The sequence below is a fragment of the Primulina huaijiensis genome, chromosome 1 (genome assembly GCF_012295235.1).
Source record: "Primulina huaijiensis isolate GDHJ02 chromosome 1, ASM1229523v2, whole genome shotgun sequence".
Taxonomy (NCBI): domain Eukaryota; kingdom Viridiplantae; phylum Streptophyta; class Magnoliopsida; order Lamiales; family Gesneriaceae; genus Primulina; species Primulina huaijiensis.
In genome coordinates, this window is record NC_133306.1 from 24,044,504 (window position 1) to 24,068,644 (window position 24,141).

General features: G+C 33.4%; 2 protein-coding genes across 2 annotated transcripts; one reads left to right on the top strand and one right to left on the bottom strand.

Annotated features, from left to right (window-relative positions):
- Positions 1 to 957: 957 nt before the first annotated feature.
- On the top strand, positions 958 to 4,542 carry LOC140986800 (ammonium transporter 2-like). Its single transcript, XM_073455162.1, has 5 exons — positions 958 to 1,314; positions 1,409 to 1,754; positions 2,629 to 2,914; positions 3,121 to 3,224; positions 3,948 to 4,542. Exons 1-5 carry the CDS (start codon positions 1,013 to 1,015, stop codon positions 4,383 to 4,385), a joined length of 1,476 nt encoding a protein of 491 aa, XP_073311263.1. The 5' UTR covers positions 958 to 1,012; the 3' UTR covers positions 4,386 to 4,542.
- A 1,305-nt stretch (positions 4,543 to 5,847) lies between these two features.
- On the bottom strand, positions 5,848 to 6,752 carry LOC140965440 (uncharacterized). The gene is made up of 2 exons (XM_073425545.1): positions 6,244 to 6,752; positions 5,848 to 6,057 (listed from the first exon to the last, which is right to left on the bottom strand). The coding sequence occupies exons 1-2, from the start codon at positions 6,670 to 6,672 to the stop codon at positions 5,983 to 5,985; spliced, it is 504 nt and encodes a 167-aa protein (XP_073281646.1). The 5' UTR covers positions 6,673 to 6,752; the 3' UTR covers positions 5,848 to 5,982.
- Positions 6,753 to 24,141: the final 17,389 nt, after the last annotated feature.

Genomic DNA, 24,141 nt, shown 5'->3' on the forward strand with positions numbered 1-24,141 from the left:
ATAAAAAATTTTAATTTTATTCATTGATTTCATATTTTTATGTGTTAGCAAAAGTAATTATCATACAAAATTCATAATTTTCATTAATATATATATAATATAACTTTTCATGTAGGTTCTCAGTGTTCAATTTATATGTTGTATCTTTTCACATCTCTATAAGATTGTTTGAGTATGTTTTACAATCGATTTCTATACAAGATAGTTTCTAGTGGAGAATACTCAGTTTCGTTCATGCAGCCCCAGGCCCGGGGAGGCATTAACACGTTGGCCTCAGTTTTACAACATATTACTAGATAATTTCATAACATAATAAGTTTTGTGGGTTAATTACATATAATATTTCTATGAAATTTCGAAATTGTTAAAAAACTTTTACAAAAAAATGATTCATTAACCTCTATGTTTTAAAATCTTGAACACGCACACACACTCTTTTTTCGCACGGTGTGTGTTTGCTTAAAATTTGAAAAGATTGGAATTTAATAATCATTAAGAGTTTTTAACGATCACTAAATTTAATAGAAATATAGTATATGCGATTTCCCTCATGAGTTTGTTGCTATAACATGTTACTCGCATACAAAAACCAACGTCAAGACATTTATGAGATCCAGCGGAATAAAATTTGAATTTATAATTCTTGAGACAATTGAAACTCCAAAATAAAAATAAAATTTTTAAAAATAAAATGAATTATAAATATGGCAAGCTACTTTATATATTCTCCCCGCAAAAATTCAGTCTCACATTATTATGCCATCGTCTTCATACGAAGTTTCAGACCAATTTCCCCCCAAGTACTCCAAAAGCCAAAGTCTCGTTGACTTTCTCACTTTGGATTAATTCCACCCCGACCAATATACAGCGGTACAATTTGCGGCCCACTTTAACCAACCAAGATTTCACGTTCATTGGATGCAAGCCTTTTTATGCAATCTAAGAAACTTCAATCAACCAGATCTTATCTTGAAGCAGAAATAACTTTATCTACAGTTACAGAGAGCTTAGGATGGATAAAAATCTAACTCTAGCATATGAGGAACTCCTGCCGGCGGTTCCCGGTTGGCTGAACAAAGGCGACAACGCGTGGCAGCTGACGGCGGCGACGCTCGTCTGCCTCCAGTCCATGCCGGGACTTGTCATCCTCTACGCCAGCATCGTGAAGAAGAAATGGGCTGTTAATTCTGCTTTCATGGCGCTGTATGCCTTCGCCGCGGTCTTGATCTGTTGGGTTCTTCTCTGTTATCGTCTAGCTTTTGGTGAACAGCTTTTACCTTTCTGGGGAAAAGGCGCCCCAGCTCTTAGCCAAAAGTACAGTAGATCAAAACCTTCGCTTCTTGAATTCTCAGTTCACGGTGAATTTCACTCATTTGATGAGGTTTTAATGTTTAATCATTTCTCGCAGGTATTTGACAAGGCGAGCTGCGGTGCCTGAAAGCACCCACCGTTATTCAAATGGCACCATTGAAACGAAAATGAATGAGCCATTCATTCCAATGGCTTCTCTTGTTTACTTTCAGTTCACTTTTGCTGCAATTACGACGGTTCTGGTTGCGGGGTCGGTGTTGGGGAGGATGAATATTAAGGCGTGGATGGCTTTTGTGCCTCTGTGGCTTACTTTTTGCTACACGGTGGGTGCGTACAGCCTTTGGGGTGGTGGCTTTTTGTATCACTGGGGAGTGATCGATTATTCCGGCGGCTACGTTATTCATCTTGCTTCGGGGATTTCTGGTTTCACGGCTGCTTATTGGGTACAATTTCTTTATTAAAGCTCGTTCAGCTGCTTACTATTCCAAGTTTAATTTTGTCAAGATTTCATCTGAACGACTTAATTGTTAATCACGGGCACGCGATATCTTGTTGTTTCCCTCTTGCAAAGCTTTCAAGTTCTTTTTTCTGCATTCGATTGACATCGGCTACATGAATTTAAAATCCTTCATCAAAAATTTCTTTATCGATTGGAATAATATTGGGGATTTGAAAATACTTTTCTTGATCTAATATATTTTAAATTTAGTTTTGAAATCAGTATATGCCATTTCACAACTATCGACTTTCAAATACTCTAATGTCAAGTTCTTTGTAAAATTTACTTTTATCAATGCCAGTGATTTACGTCCAATTATTATGTCACGCCTCTTGATGATTATATAATAAGCACAATATTTGCTATTTCTAACATACACCCCACCCCACATGCAACACTATATTCGTGGGAACCCACTGAATTGTGAAAAGTACGTAGCAAAATTTTGTAATGATTCTTTAAATACAGCGTCAACAATAAGATTTTTTTCACTTTATATGTTCCGATTGGATATATATAGTCATTATTTTATCGAGACCCCAAAAAACATGTATATGTTCCATAATATTGTTCCTCTTTCATACTTAAATAGAAAAACTCATTTTTAAAAAGTATTTGCAAGAAATTAAGGTTTTCAACCGTACGCATACATTTTACCATAAAATAAAACATCATGAATCGAATAAAATAATGTTTCACAGAAATTTATCGTTAGGTAATAGTTGACTTGTTGGATGTCGAATCTAAAACCAAATAATACAATTTCTATTCTGATCAACAAGATGAATGAGTTTCCACTGGTCTTCTTCTTGAAATAGGTAGGGCCGCGGCTAAAAGTAGATAGGGATCGGTATGTACCAAACAATGTGTTGTTGATGCTTGCCGGAGCGGGTTTGCTGTGGATGGGGTGGTCAGGGTTCAACGGCGGGGCGCCGTACGCCGCAAATTTAGTTTCTTCAGTGGCTGTGCTGAATACAAATATTTCAGCAGCTACTAGCCTTCTTGTTTGGACATCACTGGATGTATACTACTTTGGGAAGCCTTCAGTTATAGGCGCTGTTCAGGGGATGATTACTGGTCTAGCTTGCATTACTCCCGGTGCAGGTATATTATACATCATCAGCAATTAATTATACGTGCATATTTAAATTTAGATTTATCGATATTATGTCTCAAATATGCAAAAAAATATCAAGCCTTTTTCTGGCTCAACTATCAAAATAAAATAATTGTGGTAATTTGTTACTTCTAGGAATTATTGAAGAGTCGTAATTTGTTGTTACTGAGTCTGAAAGTTGTTGGAAGAACAGGTGTGGTGCAATCGTGGGCGGCTATAGTTTATGGTGTTCTTTCTGGAAGCATCCCATGGTTCTCAATGATAATTCTTCACAAGAAGTCAACTTTGCTACAAAAGGTCCGATTTCTGCACTTTTCCATAAAGTCTTAATTTTTATTACAAAATATTAATTATTTTCCTTAAATTTATTTATTACTATATCTTTTATTTATTTATTAGGGTGGATTTCCCATCAGTTTGATTTTCCTTGTTATTTATTTTTATTAATTTTTTGATCGGTTCCCTTTTCTTTATTGATAGGAAGATTTTAAAAAAAATGTTATAAAAACATAGAAAATTTATTTGAAGGTATCTGTTTCGGGAAATTAAATAAACAAAACATTTTATTCCTTTTTTCTTTTATGTTTAATGCCAATGACTATTTTAATTAAATTTCCAATCAATTCGATCCAGTACTTTAGATTTATTTTTAGATAATTTGTCATTGTTAGAATTATGAGCACTGCCATGACTCATGAGCTTGTAAACTTAGGAATTTGGTTTTTAAATTTTATATTTTACTAAATTTCAATAATTTGAAGATAAAAAAAAATTAACAGATATCTGATCATCTGAAAAGAAAATCGAATAACCGTGATATCTGTGTGGCGTTTCCTTTTTATATTTCTTTTTCTTGACACAGAGGATGATTATTTTTTTTAAAAAAAAAACAGTGGTTTATTTGTGATAATTTTCTCTGATTAAATATTATAATTTCTAGGTTTGCAAAATGATATGATACATTAAAACTTTTTCCTGTTTATATCCCTTTCTTTAAGTTAAGATCCGACAATATTGTAGGTGGATGATACATTAGCGGTGTTCTACACACACGCGGTGGCCGGAATTTTAGGCGGCGCTTTAACCGGACTCCTGGCAGAACCCACCCTCTGCAGCATGCTTCTGCCGGTCAAAAACACCAAGGGTGCATTTTACGGTGGCGGAGGCGGGACACTGTTCCTCAAACAACTAGTTGCAGCGCTGTTTATTATTGGCTGGAATTTCACTGCCACAACAATTATCCTTCTATTGATCAAAATATTTATACCTCTGAGAATGCCGGATGAGGAACTCTTGATCGGGGACGATGCAGTGCATGGCGAGGAAGCGTACGCCCTGTGGGGTGATGGGGAGAAATACGAACCGGCTAAACACGGGTGGCATAACCCAACTCATGCGGTGGAAATGGCCGCAGGCGGCCATTTCAATGGTGCTAGAGGAGTGACTATAAATGTATAAAACTTGGATTAAGTATAATAAAAGAAAAAGGGAAGTACAACGTGTGAATCTACGTTTTGTGATCACAAGAAAATAGTGTATATCATTTGTTTATTAAGTTTGAGAATATTTGTAGTGACACACAGCCGGATCTAAGCTAGAATTTGATTCGATTAAATTATCTGAATTTTTGTGAGTGATCATCCCAACGGCCTAAAGTTTTCTCAAATTCAAAGCCCTTTTCTTCTGCAGAGCCTCCTTTGTACTGTGCTCGTCGCGTCCTCTTCCTCGACACGTTCAACCATTTTGGTTGGGGATGGAAGACCAAAATGGTTATCTAGTTTGTTTTTTCTTTTGTGTTCTTCATGTATTAATTGCGATCGTTGTTTACAAATTTTCTTTTGACATTCACGTACATACATCAACACTCCCAGTTAAAAAGAACTTGAATCGCTAAAAAATAAAACCTCGATTCCTGTGTGGAATAGAAGGTTCGTCAAATTGGTCATGCGACCATATTTTCTTATGACTGTACATCCACCTTGAATAAAAAAATTGAAACTATGTTTGCCACATATTTATCAATTAATACACGAATTATTATCAAATTGATCATAAATAAAATTTTATAAATATTTAATTTATATATGAACAAACAAAAAAAATCAGTGTTATTTTTAATTTAAATTATTTTAAATACTAATTAAAATTAATAAATTCAATCAAATATACACTTTTATTTTCAAAATTATTTAATTTATTTTATTGAATTAAGATAAATTGATAAATAAATTTTTATAAATATTTAATTGGATATATGAACAAATAAAAAAATCAATTTTATTTTTAATACTAATTAAAATTAATAAATTCAATCAAATACACACTTTTATTTTTAAAATTATTTAATTTATTTTATTGATAATAAATTATTTAATTAATTTTATTTATCATAAATATTTAATTGATACATGAAAAAATAAAAAAAAAAGCAATTTTATTTTTAATATAAATTATTTTTAATACTAATTAAAATTAATAAATTCAATCTAATACACACTTTAATTTTCAAAATTATTTAATTTATTTTATTAATCAATAAAAGAAATTAAAAAATCTTAAAATAAAAATTAACCTTAAAACAAAAGTGTTCACCAATTAAATTTATCAATAATAATTAGAAAAATTTAAATTAAATGTAAAAATACCTTTTCAATTTGATCATATACACAAATTTATCAATTTATAAATAATTTATGTAACAATTAAAAAATTATAATAATTAATATACACATTTATTAATTTACGAATGACACCGTGTACCCTAATTAAATTTCACACATTTACCACGACTAATAAAAGACACACTTTAATTTAAAAAAAGTTTAACATAAAATTGGAGGCACGTGACACGCTTTTGAAAACCGGATATAAAGCGCACTCCTTGATTGCGCTACATAAGCATTTTAAACAAAGAAATAGGTTAAAATAGTTTAAAAGCGTGAGCCGATTTAATCTTTCCATACTTTCGAGTCTCATATTATTATTCTTAAATACAATGAGAAAAACTGACGAGTACGACCAAATAACTATTAAGACATTCAAAGAAAGGGAAAAATTAGAACACGGCGTTCAACACAGCCTCCCCAAGGACATGCCCTTCAATCGCCTCCACCACCTTATCCTTTGTTACCTGCAAATTGAAACCAAAGAGCCAAAATACTAAGTAACCAAATCGCATTTTTTTTGCAACAAAAAACCCATAGCAGCAGCCACGGTGATAAGCGTGGCAGGGTGAACATATATTTCATGATGTTTTGATGATTTTATAAACTAAATTTATAATGCTAATAATTTCTTTCTCAAAACATTTTCTTACCTTGTTTCCAAGATGCAATTCATCATCTAAAGCATAGATCTTGAACTCGAATCGGTGGCCATGATCAGGCAGCTTAGGCCCATTCCAACCCGGCTTCTTCAAATCACTATACCCTTCTATTACATGAGCATAATCTCCCGACTCCTCTTTCTTCCCGGAGAAGCCCTCCGGCAGCCCCTTCAGCGACGGAGGAATGTTCACCACCACCCAGACAGTCCATGGCACGATCGGCCCCGCCGGGTCCGGCGCATCGACGTCCAGCACAATCAGGGCCAGGCTTTTTGTCCCCTCGGGCACATTGTACCATTCCAGCGGCGGAGATAAGTTTTTCTTGGCGCCTTGGCCCTCTTCGGTGTACTGCCTCGGCAGCCTCCCCTCGGCCTCTATGTTGGACGACGCCAGCCTGAATTCATCACTTGGATTTTCCATTCTCTGACGATGATTTCGTTGGAATCTTGTTGATCTATATGGGATTAAACCAAACTTTGTCAACAATCTCAATTCAAGAAAAGTACATATAGATGTTAAATTTTATAGTTTTGTTGATGTGAGTGGATATTGATTAACTAGGTAGGTGACATCTGTGTGTTTACGAGAAGGTTCGTGTCCGAAAATGCGAGAGGGGTGCAACTGATATGAAACACGTGGTGAGCTATGAAGGCATACATACATACATATAGACATATTTAATAACATCTTTTAAATCTTATATTTTGATTCTCATTCTCTAATTAGTTAATTTTTAGTTTATTAATTAATAAAATAGTTTTATTTATTTTTATCTGATTAGTGACGTGTCGTTCGTATAATAATTAATAATTAATAACTTAAATAAGCAAGATGCTTGCACATTTACTCATGCTCTTACTAATAATAAAATAATTTTATTATTAAATATATATCTATATTATCTATACTATTATATTGAGTGTGAGGACATGATAATAACTATCTAAAGAGGACACCAACTTTTTTTCAATTTTACCCTTATATGATATTAATATTACACTTTTGTTTTTTGTTTTTTTGTTTTTTTAATTTCAACACACACTTCTATTTTTATTTCAACAATTCAAATATCAATTTAGTCTCTCCATAATTTGTCAAATTCACTTTAGTCCATCAATAATAATAAAAAAGATTGTACACACACGCATCGTGTGCGCATAGTAACTAGTTTATATGGTAGTTTAGATTGGTTTTCACTTATTAATATTATTGATGAATGAATATTTAAGGACTCCACCCAAATCAAAAGAGCATAACTTTTGTAGTGGGCCAGAATCGGGCTAGAATAAGATATCGAAGTCCAGTCTAACCCAATATCCTTCTGCAGAAGACTAAATTCTCTCAGTTGGGATATACATCGAAACATGAAATGGAATAGACAATATTATTTATCAATCATTGATCATATGCAATTATTTTATTTCACCACCACAAGTCAGATGAATGAAATCAACCCCGCTTTCATAGTTTCATTGTCTACATAATTTTTTTTAGGATGGGAGATTGATATTATAATCGAGTCTCGAATCTTATATTTTGTCTCAAATTTAGGGCCATAATGCTAAATGAGATATAAGTCATCGGATTTCATATAACTCTTGTCCAAATTTATAACATAACAATACTTGAAATTTGCTCAAAACATTTATGAATATTGCCTCAAATAAGGATGTGGATTGATCGCAACTTCACTCCAAAAACAAGTAATAACTTTACCTCAAAAACTAAATCAAGGGAGATGATTATCAAAGCCTACAATTTTAAAAAACTTAATTCAGCCGATATGCGATATCTAACACATTTGTCTTTGTTTATATCTGGGGTTGGAGAAACTGACACCAAGACTACGAATTTTACTGCCTCACATCAAAAAATTACAATTGAAGCGTGATGTTTACAAGATAATTAGCGTATAACTCATAAGACAGTCCAACACATAACGACTGATCTTTGATATCATGCTAAGATTAAAACTTTAGTCTAACTCCGTCCCAAAAGCTAGCTTAATAAGAGAAACTTGTACAAGTTTATATATACAATTCCAAAAAACTTAATCCAACCGATATGAAATATATAATTATCTATATTATATATAGGACTTCATGGTTTCTAATGCAAACAATTTATTTTCGGAACTTCTATTTCGCAACCATTCATAAAAAGTATTAAAAAAGTGGCTACAGGGAATAATTGCAAGTGTGCATCTGCAAATTAATTCTTTCTGTTCGCACTACTCGTGAGCTAGTTTACTTGTCTCTCAATTTATGCATGTGGATCTAGAACTCTCGTATCAAACTTGTTTTCCAGTAGAAAATTCTAACTAGAATCTCGTGCGATTTATCCTACAAACTCTACACATCATCTAACAGGACGAATGACGCGTTCGGGCTGTGTGTATTTTTTGATGTACAGCTTGATATAGGCAAACGATACGTATGTATAATATGAATGATAAAAATCGACAGATATATTTCATTTACCCTAGTGTAATTGACGTTTAATAGATTTAATAACAACGACAACAAAAATTTTTTCGAAACAACTGAAAAAACTTTTCTAGTAATAATCGATTTCATGACAAACTATTTACAAGCTACGTACTCGACTGGTCTTTTACAAGAACCCCAACCACCATGCACAAGGATACATTAACCGATCGAGTATTTCATTTATACTCTGGAATGTTAAAAAGGTTGAAAGATTTTGTGTACTTTCATTCAAAGAATTATGAAAACTTTGCAGTGTCACTTAACATCGATCCAACATATTGTAGACAAAAAATGATGTTTTCTCAGGGAAATTTTAATCATTAAAAAAATAAAGTAAAAATAATTGTTACACTTCCAAGAAACAGAAATTTACCTGACTAAAAAGTAAACCCTACCTAGTCTTTGACAAGATTAACTGTTGAACCCGTCATGCATGCATAAGCCCATTTATCTTCTTTTAACATGGGTTTAGTTAAACTGTCTAATCAAAACATTTCAAATAATTGCTCAAATATATTATTATTATTATTATTATATAATTTAGGCCAATTTATAAGATCAATTTTAATTATTATTATCGTTTTAGTTAAAAAGAAGATGTAATTCAAACTTTTATAGAAAATAATTAAATTTAAAAAAAATAAAAAAAATTTTTACCCATCTCCTCTCGGGCATATATAAAATGGATCTGTCTGAGTGGTACATGTACTTACAACATGTCATCACATACGGTGTTGCTTGGGATTGAGAAGACAGGTGAAATTTTCAGTTGAACAAGTTATAATTATTAGGATTCTACCCACCCCTCTGCTGCACGAGAAACCCGGAAATTCATGTGATTTTTGCCTGCTCCCCCGTCGTTTTGAAATATTCACATTCTCTATATTGGATCTTTTTTCAACTATTTAATTTTGTATGAAATCGTTTCATTAACGGTCATCATTTTTAAGTTTACATTCTCCTTGTTTAATAGACATATTTTTGATTATTTTATTTACTACGTGGTTTGTTGTTTTACGATTTTAAATTATTAAACAACGTCGATTACATGTTTCGATCTCGAGGCGCGACACTTTCAATTGTTTGTATTTTAATATTTCTTTTCAATTTTAATTCTTCTTCGTAGGAATGCTGAAGTGAGACGGAATTGGTAGATTTTAAATCTTGACTCAGATCCGTTCAAATTATTTTTTTGGCTGATTTCTAATCCATTATTTTATTTTAAATCTATCTCAAATTTAGGGTGTTTTCTAACGTGGTAATTCAAATTCTCGATTAATGAAGATATTTTGAATCCATTTCTAAATGAAATTCTTCCTTTCAAACCAAGCTAATTACTACAAGAAAAAAGACTTTTCACTACGGAGCATTGATAACGCTGTCACGCCCCGAGACCGGGGTTAGTCGACATCGGCGTTATTCAACAATCACATAATTGCTAAACAACAAGCCTCGTAGTACAGTATAAACCAAAACCAGTTTATATCATAAATATACCATAAAAATGGAATCGTCTTTACAATAGTAACTCTGAAAACGATAAAAATCTGCGGAAGCGTTCACAACTTGAATTAAAACTCACAAGAACATATTCTTAATTAAAATTCTTCATGCGTCCACTATCAGTCCAAAAACTGGTGTCCGATTCTTCTTTCTCTTTTTCTCCTTTTGATTTATCTGGGGAGGGTAGAGTAAGGGGTGAATGATATGGTCGTCACTCAGTAAGCGGGGGCCGTTCGAGCACAACATAAAAATATTTACACAATTTTAGAAAACAACACATAAGCATATCATGCTTTTCATAACATATCATCATATTCATATCATAACAGCACTGCGATTTTTCCACCTTCTATGGTTTACTGATATCAGTCCCTAAGTTTTAATCCTCTAAGGGGGCGAGGCCATAATACGGTTCTATCCCACCGTGAAGGGCCATATGTTGGGATTCCCACCCATTTTCAGTGAATCCTCACAGTGCCAACACGTAAACGTACCAAAATCGCACAAAAAAAAAACGTAGAAACAGAATGACGGTGCTCGACCGAAATTTTCGAAAACAAGAAAACACATAACCGAAATTATGGATTTAAAACAAGCCCACTTACCTTAGATTCTAGAGAAAACGTGAAAAATTCGCAAAATCATAGAAGAATCATGCAACTGACACTTCGAGAACGCAGCAGCACATCGCCTGGAAAAAATCAGCCGTCTTGAAAAATTCTTTGCGCCTTATTGAACCGTTGGATCGGGCTCAAACTTTTACAGTACGTCCAAATTTATATCAAATAAATTATGAACGGTGGAGATCGGGTTTGGAAGTCGTTTTAATCTGTTTTTGGATGAAAAACCGTAGGTCTGCTGTTTTCCGCGTAGAATTTGAGCAGTTTTCTTGCAAAGGCTACAAACGAAAAACTAACCGTTGGATTTGGCCGAAATTTGGATATGTTGTTCGAAACATATGGAAGCACGTTCTGAACGGTGGAGATCGGATTCCGTGTATCCGAGAGAGAGAAACGAATTTCTGAACTTGAACATAATTTTGTTGACTCGTGCAGAATTTTCGGAGAGGAAATTTCGAAAATTAGAGAGCAAAACTCGAAAATTTGTGGTGTAAATTCTGAATGAAAGCTTCTCCTATTTATAGGAGGTGACTGCTATCGAGATCGCATATTATCTCCTCGTTTAAACTCTGAATTAAATCTTGAATATGAGATATATTATTATCTCTTATCTATCTCATTATCATTATTCAAATATCTATATCTCTTAAATCTTATAACTCTATCTGTTACAATATTTATCCAGGTATATCAAATCTTAGATCTTTATCTGGTAAAAATCTATATAATCTCAAATCTTATATCTCTATCTGGTATAACCTCTCCAACTTTGAATTTATATCTAAAAAATTTACCTACTTATATCCAAAAATTTCTTATTTAATTTCTTAGATCATGGTCTATTTATTTATCCCAAGTTCAAAATATATGCACAATATTATCTTAAATCTTGAGCTCCAAAAATATTGTACACGATATAATTATCCACTCAACTTTAGATAAACTGCAAATCTTACATCTCAAATAAAATAATGAGATAGATACCCAAATCTTGAATAATCCTAGCACACTTAAATTACAAAAAAATATTATCACGATCACAAAATCTTGGGTTTTACATCCCTCCCTCCTTATGGGAAGTTTCGTCCTCGAAACTTGGGTTGGTTTGGTCTAAGAAGAGGTACGGGTATTGCTCGCGCAGTTTCCTATTCTAGTTCCCAAGCGACTTCTCTTCCAGTATGATTAGAAAATAGTCTAAAATTCCTAAATCATATCCCAGTGATTCTTGTCCGACATCTTAATAACTAAAGTGTTGACTTACTCATACTTTTAATTATACTTGTAACATCATAATTTCTTACTATTACTTCTATTACTGCATCCAATGATATGACTTCTATTGAACCATAATTATTAGAATCATTGATTCTACAAAAACTTACTGTAACCCAATAGTCGCATATCTCATAATCATAATTTGATAAACTATCTGTCTTATGAGAGAAGAAAACCCTAATAAAACCTTTTGAATCCAAATGTAGCCCAATAATGTAACTCTAACTGAAATCCGAAAAAAAATCAATATCAACTTTTCCATTGAACATTTTAAGATCAAGACTAGTCTTTTATTCAATCCACTATAAATCCCAAAAATCATGTCTTATATTTAATGTCAACCATGTAATGCATAAGCTGGATCCCAATTATTATTGTTTCCTATCCCAATGCTTGTAGCAATGTAAAATTCCCAAAAGTCAAACTAAAACCCAATATAACAAACCTAAAGTAAACCTCAAAATATTATCTTAAAAGATAAAAATTAAAATTCCAATCGATCATTTCACATAAATTTTAATCTCAAATTTTCTTTTCTTTTTCTCATACTAAATCTTAATTTTCTATTAAGACCATGAAACTGGTTTTTCTTAACGGTTTCTCAAAATACGGTGTGCCGATAGTGAGGCTAGAATCGTCTTACCTATGTTTTTCCAACTTAAAGCGTCAGTTACCTCATTCGCATTACCTAGAAGGTAGCTTATCGTTACGTCCAAATAATTCAATCCATCATCTCTGCCTCATGTTCAATTCTTTCCACATGAACAAATACTCGAGGCTCTGATGGTCAGTGAAGATCTCACACTTTGCGTCGTAAAGGTAATGCCTCATATTCCTTAATGCAAAAAACTATTGCGGCTAACTCAAGGTTGCGGGTTGGATAGTTTTTCTTATACAGTTTCAATTGCCTTGATGCGAAGGAAATTAATCTTCCTTCTTACATGAGCATATATCTTCTACCTTTATTTGATGCATCTCTATAATTGGAAAAAAATCCTTGCTCTCATCAGACAGCACTACCACCATTGTGGTTGCAAGTTTCATCCTTAAGGTTTCAAAAATTTTCTCACATTCTTTGCTCCAATTTAATTTAGAGTCCTTTTGTGAGTTTTGTAAGTTGTATTGATATTGAGGGAAGATCTTGGACAAATTCCCGATACTAGCTCGCCACTCCTAAGAAGCTCTGAATTTCTGTCATTGTCCTTGGTCTTGGTCATCCTGTGATTGCTTCTACTTTCTTAAGATTCGTAAATACTCATGCCTCACATATTATGTGACCTAAGAAAGTGACGTTCTGTAACCGAAACTCATCTTTATTGAACTGGAATACAATTCTTTCTCCATTAGCCTATGAAGAGTGAGACGGAGATGTTCCTTGTGGTCTTCTTCACTTGGTGAGTGAATGAGGATCTCCTCGATGATCACCGCTAAAAAGTTTGCTAATGAATGACTTAAACGCCCTGTTCATTAGATCCATGAAGGCTGTCGACATGTTCGTCAAGCCAAAATGCATTACTGAGAAGTCATAATGCACGTATCTTTTTCGGAAGGCTGTTTTGAGAATATCTTCAGCCCTGACCTTCAATGGGTAGTAGCATATTCTCAGGTCGAGCTTGGAAAATATTGTAGCTTATTTAGGTTGATCGAAAAGATCGTCTATCATTAGAAAAAGATATTTATTCTCGATTGTGATCTTATTGAGTTCTCTATAATCTATACACAATCTCCTACTTCTGTCCTCCTTATTCACAACCAGTACTGGAGTTCCTTATGGAGACATACTCGGTTGAATTGATTCCTGTCTGGAAATTCTTGGAGTTGTTCTTTTAGCTCCTGGAGTTCAGTTGGCGTCATTCGGTATGGTGCTATTGAAATTGGTGCAGCACCGAGAACCACATTGATTTTGAACTCAACCTCGCGGTCCGAGAATATCCCGAGAATTCTTCCAAAAAAAACGTTCGGGAATTCCCGCATTATTAGGATGTCTTCCAGCTTGGGCTCAATTTCTTCCTGCACTTCGTTCACCATTGCTAGAGAAATTTTTTTTTTTGCCTGGTTTTATGGCTTTCCAAGTCTTGGAAGCAGAAAGAATGTATTTCTGTCTCTTGGCATTGCCATGATACCTTATTTCTTCTTGGTTCGCGGTTCGGAGTTTGAAATTTTTACTCTGGCAATCTGCTATTGCACTGCTATTAGATAATCAATCCATCTACATGATGACATCGAAATCTACCGAAGTGCTTTGAATCAAGTCGGCACTGAATATATGCGAACTGATACTGATTTTATTCTATCTTGAAATTATCACGATTACTATCTCAAAACTTAAAACCCATATAAAATCTTGGAACTTAACTCAATATCAATCTATAGCCTATTGATTTAAATCCCAAAAATTATAACTCAGCCTTCATAAAATAAAATCTTATTTAACCTTGTAAAAATGAAATTAATCCTCAATTAATTCTTGTTCTACATCTTACTTTCAACGAAACAATGATCTTAGAGAGCTCCAACACAAACTATTTTTTATTGAATGTATTTCTCCTTGAATCATTCTTAGCATCGTAACAAAAGTCAAAACTTATTATGCTATATTTTCCTGAATATCCAGCAATATCTCATAACTTATTTTATTCACATAAGGTCGTATCCTACTAGTTGTCCCAAAAATAATATAAATTACTAAACCTGAAGATATTGTCTCCCAACTCATTTATACAGGATAACCCAAAATCATACATATTTAAAGTTAATGCTTAGCATTCTTAATAACCCAAATTAATGTTCACACATTTAACTATTGCCCAAAATCAACTTCTATATTGGAATATTCAAAACTTATTATAACTCTTATCTTAGATTTTCACATACTATTTTTTTTTTTCCATAAATAATTTATTGTCCCCAAATCGAATATTTCATCTTAAGTCAGAAGCTTAAGTCAACTCATCTCAGATAGATATAATCTCAACGATATAGGCCAATACTAATTGTTTCCTTAATCCAATTTTATAAAAATCCGATAAGCACTACAAGAAACGCGTTGAACAAGATTTTTCGAGAAATTTTCCAAAAATGAAAAGTTTTGAGATGGACATATGGATTCGAAGAGTATGTCGAGAGGATTTCAGATCAGTTGACGGAACCGAATTCGGAGTTTCCTACGAAAAAATCGAAGGACATATGCTGGCGGGTTGACTCGCTGACTTGGCCGAGTTGACTCGCCGGGTTGACTCGCCGGAGTATGGTCGGAGCAAAGTCGTATGACGGCGAAGGGGTAAGGATCACGGAACCGGTGGTGGCACGGCCAAAATCGGTTGGAAAACTACCTAATTTGGCCGGAAACTCGCTCAACTCGCCCAACTCACTTGAAATTGGGCGTTTCCGATTGGCTCATCCGAACTCAAAATTGATGGTTGGGAAATGTTACCCATGGATCGTATATTGGTTGCGTAAAATTAATTGAAAATCGGAGTAGGATTGGTAGGGTAATTGGACGAAATACTTTTCGGGTTAGGGTTCATATTACAATTTCGTAGATCTGAAATTCTGGTTTCACACGAACACAAAATCTAAAATTGTTTGAGGGCTTTTCTTCGTCTCATCGAGGCGGTTCGGGAACTGGTCGCCGATCGAAAAAAGGTTACCGGAGGAGGCCGGAATCGGAGGAAACGCGGCGCGCGCNTGGGGAGGGTAGAGTAAGGGGTGAATGATATGGTCGTCACTCAGTAAGCGGGGGCCGTTCGAGCACAACATAAAAATATTTACACAATTTTAGAAAACAACACATAAGCATATCATGCTTTTCATAACATATCATCATATTCATATCATAACAGCACTGCGATTTTTCCACCTTCTATGGTTTACTGATATCAGTCCCTAAGTTTTAATCCTCTAAGGGGGCGAGGCCATAATACGGTTCTATCCCACCGTGAAGGGCCATATGTTGGGATTCCCACCCATTTTCAGTGAATCCTCACAGTGCCAACACGTAAACGTACCAAAATCGCACAAAAAAAAAACGTAGAAACAGAATGACGGTGCTCGACCGAAATTTTCGAAAACAAGAAAACACATAACCGAAATTATGGATTTAAAACAAGCCCACTTACCTTAGATTCTAGAGAAAACGTGAAAAATTCGCAAAATCATAGAAGAATCATGCAACTGACACTTCGAGAACGCAGCAGCACATCGCCTGGAAAAAATCAGCCGTCTTGAAAAATTCTTTGCGCCTTATTGAACCGTTGGATCGGGCTCAAACTTTTACAGTACGTCCAAATTTATATCAAATAAATTATGAACGGTGGAGATCGGGTTTGGAAGTCGTTTTAATCTGTTTTTGGATGAAAAACCGTAGGTCTGCTGTTTTCCGCGTAGAATTTGAGCAGTTTTCTTGCAAAGGCTACAAACGAAAAACTAACCGTTGGATTTGGCCGAAATTTGGATATGTTGTTCGAAACATATGGAAGCACGTTCTGAACGGTGGAGATCGGATTCCGTGTATCCGAGAGAGAGAAACGAATTTCTGAACTTGAACATAATTTTGTTGACTCGTGCAGAATTTTCGGAGAGGAAATTTCGAAAATTAGAGAGCAAAACTCGAAAATTTGTGGTGTAAATTCTGAATGAAAGCTTCTCCTATTTATAGGAGGTGACTGCTATCGAGATCGCATATTATCTCCTCGTTTAAACTCTGAATTAAATCTTGAATATGAGATATATTATTATCTCTTATCTATCTCATTATCATTATTCAAATATCTATATCTCTTAAATCTTATAACTCTATCTGTTACAATATTTATCCAGGTATATCAAATCTTAGATCTTTATCTGGTAAAAATCTATATAATCTCAAATCTTATATCTCTATCTGGTATAACCTCTCCAACTTTGAATTTATATCTAAAAAATTTACCTACTTATATCCAAAAATTTCTTATTTAATTTCTTAGATCATGGTCTATTTATTTATCCCAAGTTCAAAATATATGCACAATATTATCTTAAATCTTGAGCTCCAAAAATATTGTACACGATATAATTATCCACTCAACTTTAGATAAACTGCAAATCTTACATCTCAAATAAAATAATGAGATAGATACCCAAATCTTGAATAATCCTAGCACACTTAAATTACAAAAAAATATTATCACGATCACAAAATCTTGGGTTTTACAAACGCACATTAAAAGGACGCCGTCAATAGTAGTATTTATGGCACACCCATCCATGTGCGTTATTATTATTATTATTATTATATCTCATACAAACAACGACGTGCAAAAATACACGCCATAAATAGTTGTTTCGACGGCGAGACATATTCATGCTGTTAAAATTTACTATTTACGGCGTGCGACACACGCTGTTAATAGTCTTATAATAAATTATTTTATTTAATATGACACACCCATCCATATGTGCTTTTAATATTATTATATCTCAAACAAACAATGGCGTGCAAAAAGTACACGTCGTAAATAGTTATTTCCACGACGAGCCTATTGTATGCTGTTAAAATTTAATATTTACGACGTGTGTCACACGCTGTTAATAGTTTTATAATAAATATTTATATTTAAAATAGAATTTATCAGCACGAAAACCACAGTGTAAGGTGGTATTTATCTATTATCAATGAATTTTATATAATAAGGTTTACATATGTAGTTATTTTTTATAGGTGGTTTACTAATCTACAAGGATAGATGGTGTGACCATGACATACGCCGAGAATATATTTAAAACAAATAAATAAATATGACTATTAATTCAAACATATCTGAAAACATGCTACTTGGATATTAACATTTACATTATTTGTGATATTGACTTGGTGTATTTTCCATATCTTAAAACCTACTCTTAAAGATATTGTTGCTGCAACTGCAGCAAGTAAAATGCCCTATATCTTAATGGCATGGGCAGTGCTGGAGGGCCGCGGTGGCGGAATAAGAAATTCCGTAGCGGTAGGAGGAGGTGTTGGGGGCGAGATCTCAAAATTGCAGCTTCCAACACCTATAGTTTAAACCAAATTATTAGACATATATTTTAAATAAATAACATTATTTTTTATTTTCATAAATAAAAAAATAATTTGAGCCAAGTTACCAACGTACCTGTAATCCAAAACTTACTTGGATCTTATTTAAAAAAAATAAATTTGACTTACTTGGATCTGCGTCCACCACAACAGTATTTTCGTAAAGAGTGCAGTTATTAGAGGTATTCCTCTGATAAATGTTGTTCAGCAGATATGATGCCTGAATGTAGTCAGTTTCGGGGAAGAAGCATCGTCCCCCCTCTTCAGTGTCTCTGCATAGGGGTTCAGTACCATTATGGAAAATTTGGTTGATTATTTTCAGTGTGTCATCGCTGGATACGTCGGGATGTAAGATGCACCATTTAGAATCAGACACGTGTGGAAAAATGATAAACAAGAGGACAAATAGAGATGTAATGTGAGAGTAGAATAATAAGAACACGTGGAAGTGGAGATAATTTACAAAGGAATTATCTTCAATAATTTGTTGATTTTGAACCGCGACTACATCAGCCTATATATACTTGCTTCTTGGTTTCCTATTTAGTCATGTGAATAAGAGGAAACGTTTTTCATGTCTTTTCGTTTTGATGGAAAACCATATTTCAAACATTCCTCTCTAAATATTTTTATGCTATTAGTCTACCTTCTCCACCAAAACTTTATCAACCCAAACTTTCCAACAAGATCTTCCAAGAAGAATGTGATGCACTTTTGATTTTGGACCTATTGATGCAACTCGACTTTCTGCAACAACTTCATTACCACACCAATGAAGTAAATTACATTTAATATTATCATGGTCCATGGATACCTTCATTATTCTCATTCTTCAATTTTGTCTGCATATAATTAAACAATAAAAATTTATTAATTCTATCATTTTTAGTTAAACAATAAATTTGGTTTAGAAGTCATACAATTTGAAGAGAGTTACATGAGCGATTGCTACATGTTGCATACCATTATCAACATTACTAATTTTTTTTGTACCATTGATATCATTACTACTGCAAATATCATTCCCAATACCGCTACTAATGCCACAACTAGCAACTTAATTTGACACAAAAATTATGACAAGTAATGTCACAATGTAAATCCAAAAATTTAACTGTACATATTTAACTTATTTTATCTAATGTTGGTTAATTACTAACCTGTTCGTGATCATTTCGTTGCCTCATACTTTGGAGAAAAATGGACCTCATATCTTGCATTTCTTGTTGAAAGTTGTTCATCATACTTTGAAATTGTTTAATAGTTCCATTTTGTTGATACAAGCACCAACTTTCGATGGTGTAACTCCATAGCCCATCCCACGCACTCTACCTCGAGCTTCCTTGCCAAATACAAGGCTAATTGTATCATCGACAATGTTAGTTGTATTTACAGATTCAAGTGAACATTCTTCTATTTCTCTCTACAAAATATAACAAAGATATAATTTTTGAGGAAATAACAAATTTTTGTAACCTTCTGCAAATAACAAAGATATCATAATTTTATTACCATTTTCTCTCCAACAGCTTGACTACTAGGTTGCTTATTTTTTTTCATATGATCCTCAATCCAAACTTTTGATCTTGTAATTGGTGCATCTGCATTAAATTTTTCTCCCTTAACAAATAAACATATAGATTGTATAAAAAAATCAAAAAGAAATTTAAAAGATGCATCATTACTTAAATAAGAAAACTTTTTTAAAAAACTAGCTGAAATTTTTTATAAATAATAATATTTACCATCACGTGGGCCAAACGTGCATAACCTCTCCGGCTCATTGTGTGATTGATGTCTTGTTTTACCCTCATTTCTTTAATCTAAGCAATCAAGATAATTTACTACCAACATCACGGAAACTTGATACGACTGTGGCTTCTGTTTTTCTCATACATCAAACCGGTTGGATTCTGTTTTTCTCATACATCAAACCAATTGGATTATGATTTTCTCATACATCAACTCTAGTTTCCACTTTTCTCATCCTTTCCCTAGTTAGCAAATTTCTTATTCTAGCCAACAGTCACACAAACATATAAGAGGAAACCAAAATCTCCATATCCATCAACTGACAATATATGTTACAGAAAACTCTACATCTATAGAAATTATAACCTACCATGACGAGAATATTATGACAATTTTTAAAAAATACTTCTAAAATAGCATAACATTGGAGAAAAGAATAAGAAATTATTAGTTAAATAGCACAAACACAATCTCTAAAAACAAAAATTTTAAATCATGATACTACTTATTGATTTTGGTCAATAACAGTGATTTAATACTTACTTGGAAAGAAGATGATAGTGTCTTCTTTACAAAAATGTCCCACTGATTTTGGTCCATAAATTCGGGCTTCAAAAGACTAAGATGTCGTGAAGCAGCTCGGCCGGTATTAACTTCTCGTATCAGTATCTGCAGCTTGGACTTTCTATCGCGCCATAACTTATCCAACTTTTGAAATATTGATTTCTTTTCCCACTCCTCGACATTAAAATGCAGCAGTAAAATATGAAGTGTGAAATATGTCTAAATTTTGTTATAGAATCTGAAAATAATAACTCAGTGACAGACAACATTACCTGAAGACAACTCCACATCTTACTTTTCACATCTTCATCTACATCATTCCATCCATCAAATGTATACGTAACAAATTCTTTTACCATACAACCTAGAAAAGATGCGTACTTCATCGAATTATCTCCAATTGGTTGTTCGAACTCATTACGCTCCAACACTTTGGGCTTTTGTTGGCCACTAAGCAAAATCGACTTTGATGTACCTCGTCCCTTTTTCCCAGCAATTTTTTTGTCATCAACTGACTCTTTATCGTGTAAATGTTGTGAAAAATCAGGTAAATTGTTAGAGTCCATTCTCGTTAGCCGATTAACATTTTTTTCCTACAAAATAGCATAAAGAGATGTTGACATGCACAAGTGTACTTATTAAAATAAACCAATAATTAAAAAAGAATACAAGATATCACCTAAATTTCAGCTACAAATTCTCAGCTGCGTTTTTTGTCCATTTTTCTCATCATTTGAATGCTATACAATGACTTCAAAAACATGTAATATGATATGATGTAGTACTGAAAATAAACAAGAAAAATACATTGAAACTTTAAATAAAAAGTAATGAAACTTGAGAAAAAAATTTATTTGTTCAAATAAATAACTATAAAATCTACAGCTGAAAATTTCAATCATGACATAAAATTTATTATTTGAAATAAATAACTATAAAATCTGTAGCTGAAAATTTCACTCATGACATCATTCACAACAATTCCCTCACACTCATTTTTTTAATACAGTTCTTTATCGGTAATGTTAATCTTAAGTCTAGACACATCCTCTCCATTTTGATACCATTTCTAGGATTGGCCCAATCACATATAAAAACAGCCACTTTAAACAAATAGTAGTCTAGTAACACAATATCTCGTATCACCCCATAGTATGTTAGTCTTCCTGCTGTATGTGAATAAGTATAACTAGATTGAAAAATAGTATCGGTTTCAACTAAAACAACACTATCTTGTGTCGACTTTCCAACATTAGTTGTGTGGAACTGATGTCCATTTATAATATAACCTGTATAAGATATAACATGTTTTCTTGGACCATGTGCTAGCCATTGAATCTGATCTGAAGAATTATTTGGAACATGTTTTGATAACCATTGAGAAAATATAAATTGCAGCGCGCGTTATACGCCATTGATATCTTCAAACTTTCGACAGCTTATTATTCATGTGCAGGGCGCATTACACGCTGCGAATAATATATATGCGCGCCGCGAAAACCCATATTTATTGTAGTGATATAAATCAATTATATATGAACGGAATTACGATTCTATCCATATATAAATTTTTCTACCCATATTCTTTTCATTTTTCTCACCACATCACTGAATTTCATGCTTGTTTGTCCATGGCAGAAATGATTCGAATTATAGTGCAATATTCTATATAGGAAATCTTGAGGGCTCCCCAAAATATCTCTTTAATTTTACTTTCCTTCAAACGTTGTAATTATGGTCGGGGAAAAGCCCTTAGAAAGAAGTGCAAATTGGTGTAATACTTTACTCTCCTACGAGAAAGCAACCAACAAAAATATATTAAAAAATTTTACTTTCTTTAATTTCTTATGTAAAAAAGAGAGTTTACGTATATGAATTTCATGGGAGGCCCCAGTCGCCTCTCACTTTCCATATTGGGATTTTCTAAATTTTATTGGGATTTGGCCCTTTGGCTAATATAGGACTAGGTGATGTAATGTGCCAAATAAAAAAAAATGTTGGTGCGTGTAAGATTTGGTGATTTTGGAACTAAAATTTAATATAATATATTAAAGTTGAATTGAAATTTTAATGTTTATTTAACATAATCGACTGTCAGAATTCACCATTTTTTTGGGTCAATCCATGACAGTGGATGTGAAAATCATAAAAGATTAGACGGCCAAATTAAGTCAACAACGTACGCATTTGGAAATGGATTTGTAATAATTTGGTGAGTGAATAGTTGTACGTGATGGTCTTATTTTCTAATACGTGAAATATATATATAGTAAATGTGAAATATCTTTTCTTATACATTTGTTAATGTAATAGACTAGGAAAGTTTGCCACTTTTTGGATAGATTATTTAATTGGGTGATTTTACATTAAATTTCTCAATGGTATATTGGTTTATTTACTTGTTCTAATCAGTGGAATTTTTTCATAAGATATCGGTATTTTTTTCTTACTTTATTATGATTGTTTTTTTTGTATGAATAGCCTCTTCCGATTCTCTTCGATGTATGTAAGTTTCTTTCTCCATAATAAAAGAGCATATTGTCATGACAGGATTTAGATTTGTGCGAGCGTGACTATACGTGCAGCAAATTTTTATAACAATTATTTCATATTCATTTATATTCTATACAAATTATTAACTCAAATTACTATAAAAGTAAATTACAACTTTTTTGTTCAATTCAAATACTTTTGTGTTTTCATTATTCTAGTCACTTATGGATCAACCAACTCCCAGACATCTAGATGTGGTTCCTATATGTTCAAGAATTGACTCACGACATGATCCATTGTCTCGTAGGTTCAAGAGTTGCTCTCATATACATAGTAATTAGTACATTGTCTCAAGTAGCATTTTTCTCTTAACGTTCCAGCTCATGACGATCATATTTAATACCACTTTGCTACAACTAAACGACTTGGAACCGGAATATAATGCAAAGGTGAATCTTTAACTTGATTTTAAGAAAAATAAAATAACACAGGTGATTAACAAAAATCATTGTAACCTTTATATGTAAAACACAATTTTATGGAATATCATTAAAAAATTGAGAGAAAAATTTATTCAAAAAAATGAGAATTTTGTTATTAATTAATTTCATCGCACCTAACGGAGTACCATCAATCTCTCACTATATATATCGGGCATATAGCTAGACTACATCGTCTCCAAACTTCAGAACCCCTAATTCGAAGCCAATGGATCACCCTTCATTTCAAAACCCAAGCACTCCAACAGAAACCACTTCCCTTAACAACATTGGCAAGGAAGAGAATATCAGAAAAAAGAATAAGACGAAGCCCAACGGCGGTGCCACCATGAAGTTGTCCACAGACCCACAAAGCGTGGCGGCAAGACGGCGCCGCCACCGCATCAGCAACAGGTTCAAGATTCTGCAGAGCCTGGTACCCGGAGGCTCGAAAATGGACACGGTTTCCATGCTTGAGGAAGCCATACAGTACGTGAAGTTCCTCAAGGACCAGATTTCATGGCTCCACCAGCAGGCCATGGTTTCAGAATTAGTTCTTCCTGTTCATCAACATCAGGAGTTTGATTTGTTCAAGGGTTACACGGAGGATCAAGTTCAGACAGTGAACGAGGATTCTTGGTTTCAGTATGAAGAAA

Bases quoted from the DNA above. Each gene is read 5' to 3' on its own strand.
- LOC140986800 (XM_073455162.1), top strand. From the start codon at position 1,013: ATGGATAAAAATCTAACTCTAGCATATGAGGAACTCCTGCCGGCGGTT. The intron at 1,315-1,408 runs GTACAGTAGATC...CATTTCTCGCAG, and splicing joins GCCCCAGCTCTTAGCCAAAA to GTATTTGACAAGGCGAGCTG. The intron at 3,225-3,947 runs GTCCGATTTCTG...ACAATATTGTAG, and splicing joins AGTCAACTTTGCTACAAAAG to GTGGATGATACATTAGCGGT.
- LOC140965440 (XM_073425545.1), bottom strand. From the start codon at position 6,672: ATGGAAAATCCAAGTGATGAATTCAGGCTGGCGTCGTCCAACATAGAG. The intron at 6,058-6,243 runs GTAAGAAAATGT...TTCAATTTGCAG, and splicing joins AATTGCATCTTGGAAACAAG to GTAACAAAGGATAAGGTGGT.